General features: G+C 39.9%; 1 protein-coding gene across 1 annotated transcript in view; it reads right to left on the bottom strand.

Annotated features, from left to right (window-relative positions):
- MGAM (maltase-glucoamylase) overlaps nt 1–19,614 on the bottom strand; it is a 130,060-nt gene that overhangs the window by 49,678 nt on the left and 60,768 nt on the right. Inside the window, exons 23-36 of the mRNA XM_079152536.1 lie at nt 19,278–19,327; nt 18,674–18,841; nt 15,890–16,042; nt 15,323–15,523; nt 10,684–10,838; nt 9,547–9,715; nt 9,189–9,285; nt 8,283–8,395; nt 7,052–7,177; nt 6,098–6,226; nt 5,727–5,837; nt 5,383–5,445; nt 1,451–1,585; nt 934–1,021 (exon numbers count right to left, since the gene is read on the bottom strand). Of these exons, the coding sequence (XP_079008662.1) occupies nt 934–1,021; nt 1,451–1,585; nt 5,383–5,445; nt 5,727–5,837; nt 6,098–6,226; nt 7,052–7,177; nt 8,283–8,395; nt 9,189–9,285; nt 9,547–9,715; nt 10,684–10,838; nt 15,323–15,523; nt 15,890–16,042; nt 18,674–18,841; nt 19,278–19,327 (1,758 nt within the window). The remainder of the gene's footprint in view (nt 1–933; nt 1,022–1,450; nt 1,586–5,382; nt 5,446–5,726; nt 5,838–6,097; nt 6,227–7,051; nt 7,178–8,282; nt 8,396–9,188; nt 9,286–9,546; nt 9,716–10,683; nt 10,839–15,322; nt 15,524–15,889; nt 16,043–18,673; nt 18,842–19,277; nt 19,328–19,614) is intronic.

The raw sequence follows: 19,614 nt of genomic DNA on the forward strand, positions 1-19,614 counted from the left end.
AACACTGCATCATCTGTGAAGGACACAGGACTCATGGAGAGCATATTTTCTGGAACCTGGACTTGAGTGCAAGAACACCTCAAAAGTCCTTCAGTTCCACAACAGAGAAAAAGAGCTACTTTATCAACTGGTGGTAAAATAATTTCCTGTGGATTTATTAATTAATTTCAAAGAGCAAGGAAATCTAGCCTCCCCCCTAAGAATACTTCATCTTCTTTTATTACTGTTTATATTTTTACAGACTCTATATTGATTCATCGACCACAAATGGAACATCTATGATTGTGCACGATGAAGACACTACTACTATCAATAGCTATTTGGGATTGGATCCTAAAATGACCCACAGGAATCATGACTGAAGGACAAAGCAGCAGCATTTCAAGTGGACCATTGGGAGACCCTAAGGCTCCATTCACATCACCATGTTAATATTGATGAATTCACAGTTGAACAGCTATGAAGGGGTAGGAAAATTTGGGAGGTGGGTACTACTTGAGAAAGGAGATCACCAGGGCCATGCCCTTCAATGATAATTTTGTCCCATTTTCCCCCCAACACCTGGAATCCTGGTCAAAATGTGGTGAACAGTTCCTCTATGACCAGAGTCTAAAATTCTGAAAATGTTAGCCAAACTAAATAGTTCTTCCCTTCCAGATGAACATCTCAGATATGCTCTGACAGACTTGGAAAACGAAACACAATCAGTGCTCTCTGCCCAAACCAAGAATTAGCCCAAGGAGTTCAGTCATGTGCACATACCCAAGTGGGTAAAGCGCTTCAAATGTTTTTGTGTCTTCAGCCTCAATAAATCTCAGAACCCTGAGACTGTGCCCCCAGTGATCAGGGGAGATCTCTGCACTGTGGGCTCTGGCAACAGTCATCTTCCCTCTAGCCAGTGCTCTGCACGTGGAGGAGCCCAAGGATCCTTACGTGGCATATAAGGAGGACGGTTCAGACTGGTATCACTGCAGCCTGAAGGAACAGCCCCATTGACAAAGCTCGATGGTTCATTCATGTCCTAGAAATGTCAAACACAGACATCACTTACTCAAAGATAATTACCTACAGAAAATTCAGAGACAATGGAGTAGGGAATAAATCATTCAACATCTAGTAAGCCTTAGAGATTCTTGCCATTGGGAGGTTCACCAAATCCTGATGAGATTTGGACAGGAAGCTAAAATACCTCTACAGAATTCATGCCTAGAGACTTCAAAAATATCTCCCTCAGAACCATCAAAATTCCAGGATTTCCTACAAATCACCCTGGGGGTGTGCTAGCAGGACCCTGCTGGGATGCTGGGTAGCAGGGGTGTGGGGGCTGATCCAATGGCCACTGGAGGAAGTGCTGTCCTAACCCTTCTATTTATTCCCTGGAGGATTAGCACCATCTTACTGAACACCAGTGCTCCCTCTGCTCAGACAGCAATGACACACACACACTTACAATCCACATGCCGTCAAACTTCAAGCTCCTCTCTGGATTCTGCGGGTTGTTGTACAGCTCTGCAATTTCCCTCTTCCACCACAAGGCAGTTGAATTTTGGAAAAAGTCTGGGAAGGCCACATAAGCTCGGTATTTCTATAAAAACAAAATGTAAGTCATTTCTTCAAAAAAACACTTTGGGCAGCAAACAGGCATCTTTAAGAACTACATGATACCAAGTACCACTGGATGGCAGATAGCAGTAACCTGAATAGAGCCTACCTCATACGCATTGAGGAAACACATTGAGGGCACTGAAGAAAATAAGGGCGATTTTCACACATGGAAAAACGGCCATAAACTACTTCCTTGCCAGGCCCTCATGAGTGCTATCTACCAACACCGTGGCTCACTATCCCCTGCTTCACATGCCCAACCTACATTTTCCATCCTGCCATTTCCTACACTCTTCCCAAAGACTCTGCAGGGACCAGGGAAAAGGCACATCCTACAGGCACTCTACCATAGGGAAGGCAACATCCAGGGTGTATGGCACCCTGTCATCTCCACTGGGAAAGTGGGGAAGGGAAAGACTACATTTCATAACATCAGACGGGCATGAATGACTGTTTTCTCTGGCTTCAAACTCACGTGTGCATTTCAGTTGTGTGGAACTCACCACTGGAGGACTGAACAGAGAGATTTTAAGAAATCTCTAATTCTCTTCCTCTACACTCATACAGGAAGAACAATGTCTACATCTTAACATGAAAAGAGGTTCCACGTATCAATTCCAATCTAGACTATAAGCTCTTCAGAAGCAAGGACCTTGTATTATAATCTGCTGACTGACCTGGAGGTTCCACACAATACACAGCTTAGGATCTACCCTAGTAACAAAATAACAATAAATGCTCTGGGTTCAAACAGACGCACAGCAGCAAATATCAGTAAATGTGGTGTATGGACTCCATGTTGTTGCTTAGGGCACAGCAGGGCCTGGGGTGTGATTTAAAACAACTGCCATCTCTGTGTGCATTACAGGGGTCAAGAGTTCAAGAATGCTGGTGTGAAGGTAGGGAAATGACAAAGACTTGGTGTAGGGGAGCTCCAGCTCTTACACACACAACAAGACAAGTAGAAACTCATATTTCTAGATAAAAGGCAAAGAAGAACACCACAAAGAAAACACAGATGGAGCAGCATGCACAGATCTGGCTCACAGGGACTGAGAGGCATGGTGCCATGTCACTGAGAAACCTGGGATGCCTTTGTTGCAAAACAGAAAAAGCCCCGGACTGGCACTGAGGACATTTTGGCAGAAACAGAGCTCCAGTTATGGCCATGTCAGAAACCATGGCCTGAGATGGGGAGTGGGTATTAGAGAAAATGGCCAAGGACAGCTGTTTCTGGTGAGAGTTGTATCCTATGTGGGAAATGAAGGCAGTTATGCCAAGAATGGTTTCATAACCTCACTCCATGCCACTGTGATGATCCTTGCCCATATAACAAACATTCCCTGCAATGTTTCAATTTAATTCTTGTATCTCCTCTGTCCTCACTTTCCCCCATCTTCAGAGCTGTGCACATCTGCATAAAGGGCCCAGGCTGACTTAACACAGTTCACTGCATGCTACCACAGTTCAATTCCCAGAATTACTGAATCACCATGCAAGTTTTCACCCAGAAGTCAACTTTTCCATGGATTCCTGGCCATTTGCTTCTTTGAGTGCTTTCCTGTTTCTATCAGATGCCCTGAGCAATGACAGTCTGAACATGACTAATCCCAACCTCAGCAGCCCTGCCAAGTGGGTCTCACATAAATTTTATAATTGTTCAGTCTCCTGACAATGTCTAGGAGCTACCTAATAAAGTGATTCTTGTCAAAGACATACCTGGCATTAGGGGCAAGAAAAATCTTTGTGAAGGATGCCCTGCTATCAGAGTTCAGGGCATCCCTAGTCACTGCTCACTAAATGTGACAGGATGTTCCCACATCACTATGATAACCCACAATGCAAACAGACATCTGAATCCCCTCAATATTAAAGTCAGCATGGCCCTAATGGCTAATTAGCTGTAGAATTCATAGGAAATAGCCAATCCTGATATTGATGAAAACACACATCCAACAATGTAAACATCTAGAGACAGGGAATATGTGTCTCAGAGTGGCTCTATCATGGCCAGTTGTGAGTCCACATGGAGTGTCTGGATGGCCAAACTTCAAGTGAAGTCTGTAACAGTCAACTACGTTCTCTCCCTTGAAACCTTACTAGAGGCATACCCAGATACATGAAGAGACAAATGAACAAAGTAGTTCAGTGATTCATTGAGTCATAATAAAGAGATATGAAGAGATAAGGAACCAGTTCCCTAGTAGGGGAAAAAATCTTAAAATAAGTCTGAATCATTCTTTTCAGTCTTCAGACACTACCCAAGTTCAGGTTCTATTTTTCCTACTGCATCTACCACCACCAAGTTTAGATGCACAGTCCACTAGCCAAGTACACTGATCCCATGTTGACTCTACCATTTTGCATTGAGAGGGCTATTGCTACCACCTGGGGAGCAGGAAGTCAGACACCAGCACCAGGTAACCATACACCACTGTATTACATCACTGTCTGGTCTCACTGTAATGTAGAAGGCATCCTATTCCTGAGCTCTTGCTCATAAGAATATGATGGTTCCATCTAAATGTAGATCTTTCTCTCTAGGAATGACCAATTACCTAAAACTTATGTAGTCTTAAAAAGGCGTGAATATTTGGCCCTACTCCTGCTAGTCTCATCCTTGGTGATAGGAGTCTTTGTCTCATACTCTATCCACTGGATAGAATCTTACAATGCCTGCAAAAAGATCCCACAGGGGTCTTTGCCCTGGAATGCTAAGTGGTCAACACCACCATTCACTGCTGCTCTGCTCTGTTCCCACAGTGCTTATATTTCAGCAATTTAATCCATGATCCGGATAGAGGTTGAGACACTAAAACTCATACTTCCTTGTTGACCCAACAGAAGCTGGCCTCCTTTTCCCTTCAACCCTGGCAGCTGCCCTGGGAACTAGGACTTTTCTTTCACTTCCCAACTCCTCTCTGGAGGTTGCATAGACCTCACATTTTCTTCTACAGATCCTGGTCAGAAAAAATTATCATTGTGGAAGAAAAGATAAAGAAGGTAAGGACGTTCAGATGAGTAACTCTCCACATGAGTTCCCACTAACACTGAGGGTCCTGTTCACAGGTAACTCACAATTGACCACAACCTGGCTGAGTGATTTAGCATAGAACTGGAACTCAGGATCAGACAGAAGTCTCCCTGGACCAGTGTGAAACTACACATGTATTCAAACAACAAATACTTCTGAAGCTGGGAGAAAAAGAGGTCGGAATCAAGGGACATTTTGATCCATTACAGGCAAGAAGCTGCTTCAAAGATGGGAAAAACTTGTAATTAATTGCTGGAAACCAAGAGAGATTCTAGGCCATAGGGGAGTGGGGGCCAAGATTACCAGTATGAAGATGGAGAAGACCATCTATGAAAAAAAGTTGTACAGAGGAAAAAGCCAATCACTCACACAAAATTTGTGATTCTATTTACAAGGGACACCCAAGGCAATGACAATCACAAAAAGTGCACTGATTCTAAGAAAAGACAGCTCATGTTCACATTTCATGCAGTGGACAGTCCATCACTCCTTGGAATATGACATTCCTGAACTGGAAGTGACCATTGTGTGACCAAAAGCCATGTAATATAATAATCTTAACTGTTTGAGTAAGAAATCCCACAGAGAGCAATACCCACTCTCCCCACCCTGGAAGAGGACTGTATGTAAAGAAACCAGCACACAGTCTGATACCCAGGACACAGTTCCTAGGTAGGCATGTCCAGTATGGTGAGTATGGCTGCCCCTTCCTGGACTCCACCCAAACACAAAGAGCCTTTTACCTCCACTTGACTGTCCCAGTCTAGAGAGCTGTTAATAACAACATCAGGGTAATCAGGCCAGACCTGCAGAGAGAAAATATTTAACAGCAATTCTTTAGGCAGATCCATTATGTAGAATTTCCTAAGACAATACGTCATGGCTCTAGGGGTAATATATTAGGGCTCATCTAGAGAACACAAGATTTCACAGAGTCATTAGGTGCATCAATAGATACTGACTAACAAATGAAAGCTACTCACCTCAGGGTACACAAGGAAAGGCAAAAAAAAAAAGAAAAAACACAAACACACTACCCATGGTCCTCCCCCATGAGAGAGACCAGTGGTCACCACTTAGATCATACCTTTCCCCACACAATGCCTCCTCCGTTTGGATATCTGATGAAGACATCATCTTCCACTCCCCGAGTGAAAGCAGGATAGGGCTGAGTCTCATTGCCAGAAATGGCTGGGTCCTGCAAGCAAACCACAAGTCAGGTACACGAACCAAAGAGAGAGATTGGCAAGAGACAGAAAAAAAAAAAAAAAAACTTAGGCAGAGAGAGGTGCATAGCTGCCCCCTGCCCTCTAGAGTATCTGGGAATCCCTGGAATTGGACTTTTCTTATTGGACCTGGATTTCTATGCTCTTCACATGGAAGGAGAGACAAGGAAAGTGTCCTCCACCAAAGCCCAGTCCTTCTCCAACACACTCCACACATGCAAATAGGACTCACCAGGATGAGGATGACCCTCATCCCATCGGCTCTCATGCGATTGATCAGAGCTGGAAACCCAGCAAAGTTGGGGCTCAGGGTGAAGTCCAGCTGCCGCTCCATGTAGTCGATGTCGGAGTACTGCACATCCTAGGGGAGGACACAGGAACCTGAGTGGCTGCTGGTGGTGAAAGTCCAGCTTCCAGAGGAGAACCACCCTCCACCCCTGATGGGGAATTCAAATGGCCTCATTTTGACTCTTGCAAATCCTAGCCCTGTTAGTAGGGATCATGGGAAATTCATGGGATTTTTCAACTTTTACTCACAATAGAAAAAAATATAAATGAGCCAAAAATAGAGGGATAATGCCTATGTATACTGGTGGATGTGAGAATAAGTAAAAACAGTAGTTGGGAAAGTATGTTAAAATATATGGCCATTATAAGGATTAATTGCTGTTACCTTCCCCAGGGTTACCCCCCGCTAACAATAGTTTGTATTCAGAATAACAAAAAGTTAAATATTCGGTTGTAATACAATCCGGATGGTAAGTCTACTACAAAATAACAAAGAGGAAAAAAGCTGGTAAAATAATGTTTTCAGTGTACAACACTATTGGGACACAATAAGACATACTGACTGAATTTGGGCTAATTGGTTTTATTACAACTACTGTTTTTGAGGGAACTTCTATTCTCATGGAGCCAAGGACGTTTAGGCCAAATGTCTTGAAATCAAATAAAAGAAATGGATGGAAGCACAGTATAGTAGAAAAGTTGTGAAGTCTGTCCTATCTTACTCTGAGTGACTGCATCCCCAAGCTATAATATAGGAGCAAGGCCCCTGCCTATTTTACTGTTGAGATGGAACTCAGTGTGGCAGAACCTCGCAAAAACCCAAAAACTAAATCCAGACACAGAGGTGCCTAAGTTAGCTGCAAGGTCACAGAGCCAGTGCGCCATGACTGAGACATACATAGGGGATCTGGGCAGCCACCATCTCATCATACAAGCTGGCGATCTCAGAGTCACTCTCGTATCCATAGCGACACAGCTGGAACCCCAGGGACCAGTAAGGTACCATCACAGGCCGGCCAATCACCTGGAAAATGGTCAGAAATATTATTCTTTACAGGAGGAGTGGAATTTACTTGTACACAAAATAATACTTTCCTAGTGCCACAAGATAGACAATCACAAATTCAAATCCAGAGAGAAACACAGTAGATACGAAGCCACTGGGATACCTTGAGAAAGCTTCTTGCTACGCTAAAACCTCTTCTCTTGGAATTCTGGACAATCTAAATGTACTCTCATTCCTACAGGTGCCCTAGGTTATTGCTGAGGAGAACAGATCCCAGAGGGAAAATGCCTGGGTTAGCTCTCAGGCTCCATGTCCTCCTGGTTCTGTGACCTTAAACAAAATTAAGGTATCTCTTCATGTTCTATTCTTCACTGGTAAATTACAAGATAATTGAAATGTCTGTCTCACTCTGCTTTGATGAGGACTTGATGAGTTAATAAATGTAACATGCTCTGACTTGCAGTAAGAGATTGGTAAGGGACTCTATAAGCTTTTGCTGTCACAAAAATGGCTACTCTCACAACCACTCCCAAACATCACCTCCCTTACCACCACATCACCCCCACCATCACCACCATCACCACACCATCACCATCACCCCCACAATCACCATCATCATCATACCCAACATCCCATCACTACCATCTCCACCACTTTAACTAACAGCATTATGACCATCACCACCATTATCATCTCTATCACCACCATACCTACTCCAGACACCCCCACATTACCATTACCATCATCAGCACCTACTTCACCACCACTACCAACACTCCTAGGCTCATTTCCTCACCAAACCACAATCACCTTTCCACAAGTCCTCCTACCAATACCCCTAGCACAACTATCAGCACTGCAATCCCTATCCTCTCTATCACCACTTCACACCACTAGTTCAGCATTATCCCAGATGCAGTGAGGACTTTACCTAATGTGCAACAATTAGGTCATAATTTAATGGATACTGGAAAGCATTTATTGCTGCTTATTATATAACATACGTCTCTCTAAGAATGATCAACCATTCTAGTCGTCGCATTGAGTTATAAGGATGAATATAGTTTTTGGAACATGAAATGTGCCATATATGTCATTGATGACCACAAGAATTCCCTCCTACCTCAGTGTACTGTTGGGTGACAAGCTCTGGAGTTGGCCCCAGGAACACATAAAAATCCAGAATTCCCCCTGTGGTACGGTATGTGAGGGCAGGTGTGGGCTGGAATGTCACATCTGAAAACATAGGAAAGTGACAAATGAAAACTATGCTGGAAACCTTCAAACAGGAATGATCCATGAAATCCATACCTTCTCTCTCTCTTGCACAAATGAAACTGAAAAAGTTCAGTGAAAGTCTACAGAGTCCCATCCCAGGATGTTTTCACTTTGGTGTGCTTTATTATCTCATTATACTTATCATTCTGCTATTTTAAAACTATTAATGTAACTTCTGCTTCAGAATAGTTGTAGACTCAAGTAGTGGCAAAAAGACTACTCAGAGTTCTGTGAGCACTTCACCCAGTATCCATCAAAGATAACGTCTTGTAAAACCTTATAGATTATCAAACCAGGAAACTGACATTGATAAAATATTATTAAGTCAAGTATAGATCTTTCTCAGATTGCACAAGATTTTACATACACATTTTATCACCAATCCTTGATTGTTCAACCCTTTCTTATATACAGTATGACTTTCCTAATTATCCTCATACTCAAAGAGTAAGTGCTGTAACATATAGCTGCAAAATTAATACAAACTTTGGCATCATTTCCAACTTGATAACCTCCAGGACACCTGGGACTCACTTGAATTTCCTATCCTTTATATGGAGCTTTTGCAAAAATAAAATTGTACCAAATCTTGTTATAGCATGCTATAAGATTGAAGTAAACACAATTGGGGGGCAAGGAACCACAGTTCTCAAAATAATTTTGACACCAGGCTGCTGCTAGGTCAAATTCTACAGATTCACAGCTTGCTTGACTGATAGCAAAAATGTAGAGAGTGCTCGCATCATCCTACCCATGGCATTGCTGTTCAGCAGGAGAACTCCATGGGCACTGCCGTCCTCCTCCAGACCCATGTAGTAGGGGTGGACACCATAGGAATTCTTCTTGTACTGAGAATTAGGGGGAGAAATGCAAGAAGGGTAGAAGTCAATGTGCTTGAGAAAGAAATCCAAGAAAAATCTCTTTGCTAAGATGGATTTGTCTTCCCTCTGAAATGACTAAAATACATGAGAAACACACATGAAAACTCGCCCATAGTCTAAGAGCAGAAAAAGACAATCCAAGTTGAGTCTGGAATCATGAAGCACAAGGTGACCATGATGGTGGGAGGACAGAGATACAGGCTCAGATCCACAGTGCTCTGTGCTTACCCCAGGGGGTTCGTCTCTGGAAAACATGCCCCATGTGTGCCAGTTCAAGTCTCTCCTAAAGGCTGTGTGCTCATTTTCCCCAAAGCCATAGATGTACTTGGAGGGAAGGCGGGTGGAGATGCGGATGAACATGTCATTGAAGGTGAAGCCGAGGAGCTGAGAGTCCCAGCTGCAACACACACACACCAAGGGTACATTCAGAAGAGAAAAGTACCTTTCCTCTTGGCTTCAAAATGCTGACCTTCCAAGGAAAATGGAAACCTTGATTCTCCCAACAACCCAGAACCCATTCATCTCCCAACTCAACACAAGTCTGTCTGATCAATCACAGATATTCCTGCTATAACCCCAGTAGTGGGCTTTCATAGTCTAGTTTTCTCCTACACACCCTCCTTTCTGTTCTCCTTCCAAGAAACCAAATTCTGTCATGTTTTATCGTCTTACCTGCTACCACTCCACACAACCTTCCTACAGGCATCCAGACCAATACATTTAAGAGTATTCCATGTCATTTCACCAGCCTGAAGCCCTTCAGTGTCTTCTCATGAAGACTTTTAGGCTTCATCTGATCAAACCCACCTAACATCCCTGTTTCATCTCCTACCACTCATGTCCTTTCTTACTTACTTTGGACTTCTTTAATCCCTTCACTATTCAAGTTACCTCCTGTTTCATGATCCCTATTCTTACTATTCTCTCCATAAGAAACATGTTTTCCCTTCTCTCAGAGATTCATGTAGGAGGTTCTTTCTCCTCCTCTATGTCCTTTTCTCAAATGTCAATTTCTTCATGAGAACTAATAAGATGGCATCAAAAGCAGTAGCCTCATCAAAACTCTTTGTTACCCTGCACATTTTCCTACAGACAGTTTTCACTGTGTCAACTTTCCTTTCATAATGGCAGACAAATTATCCTCCTTGTCATGAGGTCAGAGAATTCATCTATCTCTAAACACAGTCTCTAAAATAGTACCTACCAAACAATTCCCATAAGAACAGAGCTGAAGGAAATAAATTATGTATGGATCTGGAAAAATGGCAGTATGAGATTTAGAGCCAGGGTATCTCTAAGGACGCTGGACCTGACAAGGCATATACAGGTACCCAGCAATTCTAAATCAGAAGAGGAGCCACTTACATTACAGTGCCTGTACTCTTCCGACGAACTTCAATCCCAAAAGGATTCTCCTTAATGAAGACATCATAGAGTCGACTCTCAGAGGTGCTGGATGGAGCCCTGGGAATGTTCAGGGGTACTGGGACTTCATACCGACTATTGTTGGGATCATAAATCTAGGCCAGAAGAAATCAATTTTAGGTAAGGATACAGATGGGAGAATGAGTCCTGGTGTTCTAGCATATAGAGGGTGATAACAATATTGTATCATGTAATTAAAAATGACCAGAGGAAAGGATACTCAGTGGTCTCATCACACAAATGATAGCTGTTTGATTGATGGATGACCTGGTCATTCTGAATTGATGAATTTACAATGTATATGTGGATCAAATGTCACAATTAACACCATGAATATATATAGTAATTATCTGTTTGAAAATATTTTAGGCAAGGATTCTACTCTTGAAATCCACCCCCTCAGCAGAACCATGACATCTCTGACAATGTGTCTGGACGCTATCCTTCTTGTCTTCTTTCAGGTCGTGATATGTGGAATTTAATTAACATATAAAGTCAGATTTAACATTTTGATCTGTCTGTCATATTCATTGTTAAGGCTTCTATTGCACCCTCAGGTTCACTTTGACATTAGTACTAACTTGAAAAATCATTCCAAAATCAGAGCAGTATTTAACAGTGATTTCTGAATTATTTTGTGTGCGGGTATCTGAGGAGATGTGAATTCCTGAAAGTTTTTCAGAATTGAAAAAAATTCCTCCCAAATATAGGAATTCTTCTTGATAAAAATAAGCAAATACTTGTTGAAAATTATACACAAACTGATTCAGTGAGAACCTAGGATAAATATATCCTAGCATGACACCATCCTAGATACTAAAGATATGACATGAATATGGCAAAGTTATTGTTTATGGAATTTTTCATTCTAATGGGAAAAAATGGGAAACCTAGAAGAGATGGATACGTTTCTGTACCCATATGACCTGCCAAAATTGAATCAAGACATAGAAAACCTAAACTAATAATTAGTAATGAGATAGAAGTAGTAATAAAAAGCCTTCCAACAACAAAAACAAAAAAAAAAGCCTAGTACCAGATGGATTCTCACCTGAATTCTACCAGACTTTAACGAACCAATCCTAATGCTCTTCAAATTATGCCATGAAATAAAAAGGGATGGAACACTTGCAAAGTCGTTCTGTGAAGCCAGTCTCACACTCATACCAGATAAGGACACATCAAGGAAAGAAAACTACAAACCAATATCCCTGATGAACTTGGTTGCAAAAAAATCTTAATAAAATATTAGCCAATTCTATTCAACAACATATTCAGAAGATTGTACATCATGACCAAGTTGGTTTAAACTCAGAGATGCAAGGATGATTTAACACACACAAATCAATAAACATAATTCATCATATAAATAAAATTAAGCACAAAAATCACTTAGTCATCAAAATAGATGCAGAGAAAGCCTTTGACAAAATTCAGCATCCATTCATGATAAAATAAAAACTGAAGAAACTAGGAACAGAAGGAACCTACTTAATATCATAAAAGCATATATGAAAACCCCAAAGCCAACCTCATAGTAAATGAGGAAAAACTGAAAGCACTTCTATTAAATTATGGAACAAGATAAGGATGTCCACTCCTACCACTCTTTAATACAGTGCTAGAAAGTCTAGCCAGAGCAATTAGTCAAGAAAAGGAATGAAAATAGAAAAGGAAGAAGCCAAATAATCACTGTTTGCAGATGATATGATATGATATGATATGATATGATATATGATATATGATATGATATATCATCCAAAAAAAAACTCCACCAAAGACTGATAGAGCTAATAAAAAAAATTTAGCAAAGTAGTAGATTACAAAATTAACATATAAAAATCAGAAGCTTTCCTATATACAATTATACTACCAAAAGCAATACACAGATTCAATGCAACCCCCACAAAAATAGCAAGTACATTCCTCACAAAACTGGAAGAAACAGTCCTAAAATTCATTTGGAAAAATAAAAGCCCCAGAATAGCCAAAGCAATTCTAAATCAAAACAGCAATACTGGAGGCATCGCAATGCCTGACTTCAAATATAATACTGAGCTATGGTAACAAAAACTTAATGGTAATGGCATAAAAACAGACACATAGACCAACAGTACAGAATAGAAGACACAGAGACAAACTCACACATCTACAGTCATCTGATCCTTGACAAATGTGCCAAAACCACATCCTGGAGAAAAGATAACCTCTTTAACAAATGGTGTTGGGAAAGCTGGATATCCATATGTAGAAGAATGAAAATGACTCTCTATCTCTACCCTGTATAAAAGCCAATTAAAAGTGACTCAATGACCTAGAAACTACAAAGAAAACCAGACTAGAATCTAGGCAACTCCTGGAAGAAAGCATAGGGTCAACATTCTACAGTACAGGCACAGGCAAGAACTTTTTCAACAGGACCACTGACCTTCAAGAAATAATGCCAAGAGTTTATAAATGGAATGGCATCAAATTAAAAAGCTTCTATACAGCAAAGGACACAATGAAGAATGTGAAGAGACAGCCTACAGAATGGGACAAAATCTTTGCTAGCTGTTCTTTTAACAGAGGCTTAATATCTAAAATATACAAAAACTCAAAAATCTTGAACCAAAACAACAAATACCCCAATTAATAAATGGACAGAATGAATTAAACAGACAGTACTTAAAACAGGAAATACAAATGGCCAAAAAATACATGAAAAAAATGTTCTCCATCATTAGCAATTAGAAAAACACAAATCAAAATTGCAGAGATTTTGTCTGACTACAGTCACTTGGCAATCAACAAGAATACTAATAATCATAAATGCTGGAGAGGATATACTTTTGTACTTTGGCAGGATTGTAAATTATTATAACCACTATGGAAATCAGTATGGAGGTTCCTCAAAAGGCTAGGTATGGAATTACCATATGACCCACCTATACCACTTCCTTGGTAATTATCCTGAAGAATTAAAATTGTCATACTTTAATCATACAGTGAAACATACATACACATGTTAAAAGCAGCACAATTCACAATAGCCAAACTACGAAACCAGCCTACATGTCCATCAATGGATGAATGGATAAAGAAAATATGATGCTTATACACAATGAACTTTAATTCAGTCATAAAGAAAAATGAAATTATGTCATTTGCATGAAAATGGATGAAACATGAGAACACTGTGTTAAGTTAAATAAGCCATTCTTGAAGAGCAAGGGTAGTACATTTTCTCTCATACGTAGAAACTAGAGAAAAAAAGGAGTAGACAGTTGTGGAAAAGTCTCATGGAAATAACAAGGCAATGAGTAAAACAGAGAAAAAGGATGAGGGGGTAGGAGGAGGGAAAGGAGGGGGATGTTCTGGGGAGTGACATTGGTCAAATTTATTGTTATAGTGAGTGCATATACAAATATGTGACAAATAATCCCACCATTATGTCCAGCAATAGTGAACCAACAAAACATGTAAATGAAATAAAATATGTAAAAAAATAAAGAAATAACAAACACAAACCACAGAGTATTAAGGTGAGTTCAAAAAGATGCAAATAGTTCAGACAGAGCTATTGAATGTTTGAGAAGTGGAGTAGGCAGAACTAAAGGCTAGAAACTCTGCAAGTTCATTCATTTTGAACCATTATATACATTCTACAGGCTAATGCTATGGTGAGGACACAAACAAAAAGAGCATCTTCCCTACATTAGAAGATGCAAAAGATCACACTGATGTGATCTCTTTAGTTTATTCTCTCAACAAACATGTGAATTATTACACTCCATGAGCTTCTTTGTTAGATTTCAGAAGCACCAAGAGGAAGTTCCAAATTCCAGTTCTGCAGAGGTTAAAGTTTAATAGAGAAATTGATATAACAACAGTTAGTCTCTTCCTTAATGCTTAGATATATTTGAACCATGTAAGGGAAAGAAATCACTCTACTTGTTATTTCACAGATACCTCAAATACAGCATCCAAAAATTAACTTATCATCTCATATACTCTTACATGGTCCAAGTATAAACTATTTCTCATTTCGGTTAATATTACTAACACCTACACAGATGCACAAGAGAAAATGTTAAACATTATCCAAGATTGCCTCTCCCTTATATGTATGGGCTTTAAGATCTAGGGCTACCAGATCTTGTAACCCAACTTTCAGTCTCAAAGATATCCACTGTTCTCTATCTCCTTTCCTGTACTAGTCAAAGCTCAATCCTGATACTTTTTCCAATACTTGGGACCCTGACCCAAGTAAGTGGAAGTCTTGAAACCTCTCTCTCAGTGTCTTGTCTCTCCAACTATTATCCTGAGAGTAACTATCAACATTTTCCAAATCAAATTAGAACAAATCAAACTGTTCCATCAATAAGTTCTTACTGCATTTTTAATAGTATAATGATCTCCTCTACCATAGCATGGAACCTAAAAGAGTAGTCCTATATTTCAGCTCTGTAAACTTGACTCAAAAAAAGTAATAGAATTGATCAAATTATGTTTTTTGCATATATCATTACTATGGACCCCCAAAATGGAAAGAAACTAAAAAGGGCCTAGTCAGTACATGATAAAGTACCATGATTACCTTAAATTGCAGCATTTCATCCTTATGGTAGGTCACCTGCAGGTGCAGGGGGTTCACAGGTGTGGAAGGGAAGGTGTTGGCATACACAGAAGACTTTAAGGAGATGTCAGCTGTGGCCCCGTGGGAGTTGTACTGGACATTGCTGACAGAGTACAGGTCATTGACAAAATAACAGTAAGGGACTCCAAGAGAACTGGATTCCTAGAAAGGAAAGTTGATACCATAGATTAGCAGGTAGTCATGGAGTTATCAAATAGATATAGTTATAAAAGGCAATTTGTATGGAGATAAAGCCAACATATCACTCATTCATATAATTATGAATTATTATGTATAATTATACATATAAATATGTAGTGGCAAAAAGTAAATTTCTAGACACAAAACAAAATACTTATTAAAAATACGCCACCCTAATCCCTATCTACTCTTCATATACAGATCAGGTCCCTTGGAAGCCCTGTTTCTATGGAATTAAAGCAGGCACGTGGGTACTGGTGCTCTGCTCATGAAATTGCAGCTTGAGTGGAAAAGGCCTGGTGTCCATCAACACCTCAGCCTGGTTACCTCCCAGGCGCAGCCACGGGCAATGCAGTTTTCTTCAGAAGCACCATGCTCATCAGGGTAGCAGTCTATTTTTTCTTCGTCCCTGATGATTATGTCCCACTCCACTGTGTATTCCTCTCCAAGGACAAGACTGATCTCGGTGATGATGGCAACCTGAAGAAGTAGAGAATACACAGGAGATGAGTCCTCAGGACAAAGGCCTGGCAAGATCCAAATATTTTTAGTAACATATGGACCTCAGACCAGATTTTCAACAATCCAGGGAACATTTGAATGTAGTTCAGATAGAGAGAGCTATATAAATGGAAAGCAACTATTCAGTAGCAATGTGGCAAATGTCACTACTCTATCAAAATGTTGTGCATTATGTTGTTGGAAGAATGAAATCAAATAACACCTATTGTAATCACTCCTTTTCTTTCATTCCCCCAGTCTTCTTCCCCTTCTTTATTTTATCACAAGATTTCTGCTACTATTGCCAAAATGAGTTTATCTTCTTGCCCTCTACTCTTCAAACCAGTATTTCCCATTGGACTATGGGTTGGAAAGCAACAGAGCAATAAGAATCATATGGCCCAGATTCTCATTCCCATTCTTCATTGGGAATCTTTAATGAATTATTTCCATTCTTTGGATCTCAGTTGTACCAATAGCAAAATTGATAAGTTGGGAAAATCATTACATTTCCTTTTATTTCTAACATCCTAGTCTTTTCATTTCTCCAAGCCCAGATGTCCAAAATATGAAATTTGGGGCAGAGGCAATCCCACTTACCATGTAAAATAGTTAACATTTTCCTCCATATTATTCTTACATTTTTCTCTTATTTAAATAGCACTTTCCAAAGTTAATGTTATTGTTCTCATTTGTCTTGAGCAATAAGATCACATTTCAAAGATTATCATCTTTCTCCCAGTCTCCCAATTCAAATCATCTTGAATATCCCTGTCCTACTAATCCTACCTTAAACTCCATCTCAAGAATGCCTAGATTTAAAGATCACTGTAAGACTGCATGAGAGAATTAAACAAAATGACCTTCTCATTTTGGCACTTCAGTCTCTCCAAAATCAGTGTTACTCCTCCTTCCAAGAGTGAAGCCAAGCATTGTGAGTTATACAAAATTCACAGACTGATAATTGAGGACTATTCTCATTCTGGAGTTATCTTATTTTGCTATCTCAACTTGGAATGTGTTAACTAGACAAATGTTCTTTCTAGGAAAATGATGGCCATTTGTGCAATACTCTGCTAGTTGCCTTCCTTATGTAAAATAGTCCCTTTTTCCTATTTCAGTGTAGAAATCCTAAGTTCCCAAGAGAAGGATCAATGTAGCATAGTTATGGCTATGAAATGCTAAGTTCAAGTTCACTGGAAGTTCCTCATTAAGGCTTTCTTTCTTGATTTAAAGGACTGCCTCTTCACCTTACATCTTCCTTTTGCTTGCCATTTTTCCCCTAATATGTCCCACCATAGGTATATAGTGACAGGAACTCAGCAATCACTTCCAGCCCCAAGAGAAGAAAAGACCTTGACTCTGACAAACTTCAGTCATTGAACCAATGCTAACAACTGTCCACCTTCTAAACTACTTGTTGCAGAAGGGAGAAAATTCAATTTGTTACAATTTTTGTTTTCTATAATTCGCAGCTGATAAATTCCTATATAATACACTATCTTTCACAACCCAGCACTGGCCCAGTCTTCCCAAAACTTGATTGAACTATTGCAGTAAGCTTTGAACCTGAATTAAGATACAAGCTAAAACTTGCCATAAGTTCATTTTGGTAGCCAATCCCCTGCCCAATTATTTCTTGTGTATAAACTGTGTCTCCTTAGCACCCACATTCAAGAAAAATAAAGAGTTTCTTTTGTCTTATGTTAATAAGCTTTCTTGGCAAACATGGAGTGAGTTTGTTTTCACATATGCATCCTTCACATGACTTCCACTTTGCCATATACATAAATGATAAACTATTTACTTCTAACTTTAAAATGAATGCATTCTCAATAAGTGTTGTCAGGACAAAATGTCAGATGTCATCTATATGTCATGATAGTAGACTTATTAGTAGATATTTTTCCCCAAATTTGAAAGGTCCCTCATAAACCATGTTTACCTGGCAGCTCGATGCCAGAAGGACCGACAGTCCCCATGGTCAGGACCAATTGGAGAAAGCATTCCTTATAACATTAGGCATCAGAGGAAATAATTACAGGCTGCACAGATGGCCAGGTCTCATCGCAACGAATGAGACATTATTTTATTATTATCATCTAACCAAAGAAGTATCCATTGGACAGTATCATCAAAGTTCTAGTCCTTGAGTGGTGTTTGAGAATGTATATGTTAGAGGGCGATTCCATTCATCCCTACAAAGTTTTTAAAAAGTGGGAACTTCAATATTTGAATTCATGGGACTCCTACCTCCCACTTTTACCTTTCAGCATCAGATATCCTCTTCATCTTTCCCTTTCCTCCAACCTATTCTACTTCTCTCTCCTTGTGTCCACTGTAACTACATCTTTCAAAGTGATGCCAGTGAGACAGAGAACTCAGAGGGGCAAGGAAAGTGAGACCATAGAAAGACCATATTATCTTATCCCTGTCTTTACTAGCTCTGCCCATCACCTCATCATCACTTCTGCTCCCAGCCCTCTGACTTCCCACCACAGGCTCCACAGTGTTCTGGTCCTTCAGGAATCCACGCAATCTTGGCAAGAAGAATCACCAAGACACTATGAAGAATTCTGGAAATAACAACCTCAGTAAATGCATTTTTACCTTCAGGCTAGCATCATATGTGACCTTGGGAGAAGTCTGACTCAGGACACCATTGTGTTTCACTGTAACGTTGCTGGGTTCCTGTGTCCCGAAGATTTTAATCTCCTGAAATGCTAAATTATTAGGGTCCTTGTAGGTTGATTGTGAAATCTTCACATCCAGGCGGTTCTGAAAATCAAAATAACACAATGAAGCAAAGCTACGCTTGTAATACACAGATTCTCGAGTCACTCAAATGTTCCATCCTAGACCAGAAGCTCCCTACTGCTCTGAATGTTTCTTAGTTCTCTCTACTAATGCATACTCAATGACTACAAACATGTTTAATAAAATCTGGGGGAGGGAAGACTTCAGGAACACAAACACACAAACATTTTGGAAAACATTATTGAAAAATGCTCACTGCTTTGACTTCTCAATAGTACTTCCTCCTTTTGATATTATTTATATTGTAATTATTGGTAGTTAAGTGATTCCTGGAAATGTGTTCACCCTGTAGTCATCAATTCAAATGGAGTTAAAAATACAATTACACACAAACCAAGCACATGCGTGCTGGTGGAACACAAAAGCTCACACCTAAGATTCCTAAAAGTATACTCACTTGGGTTGCAGAAAATTCACATAAAAGATAAAGTTTATTGACCACAGTATCTAAAAGCAGAAAAGAGAAAAGTCAGACTAGTCTGCTCCCAAAGAAAAAATCTCTTTTAAAGCTAAGTGTTGATGCCACAAATGATAAGTTTTACTTCCTTTTTACAACTGAATAATATTCCATGGTAGGTAAGCACCACAACTTCTTTATCCATTCATCTATCAGTGGACACTTACACTGTTTCCATATCTCAGTTATTATGAGTAGTGCTTCAGTGAACATGTGTATGCACCTATCTCTTTGACATACTGATTTCATTTCTCTTGAATATGTATCCATAAATGGG

The sequence above is a fragment of the Sciurus vulgaris genome (assembly GCF_902686455.1).
Source record: "Sciurus vulgaris genome assembly, chromosome: 8".
Lineage (NCBI taxonomy): Eukaryota > Metazoa > Chordata > Mammalia > Rodentia > Sciuridae > Sciurus > Sciurus vulgaris.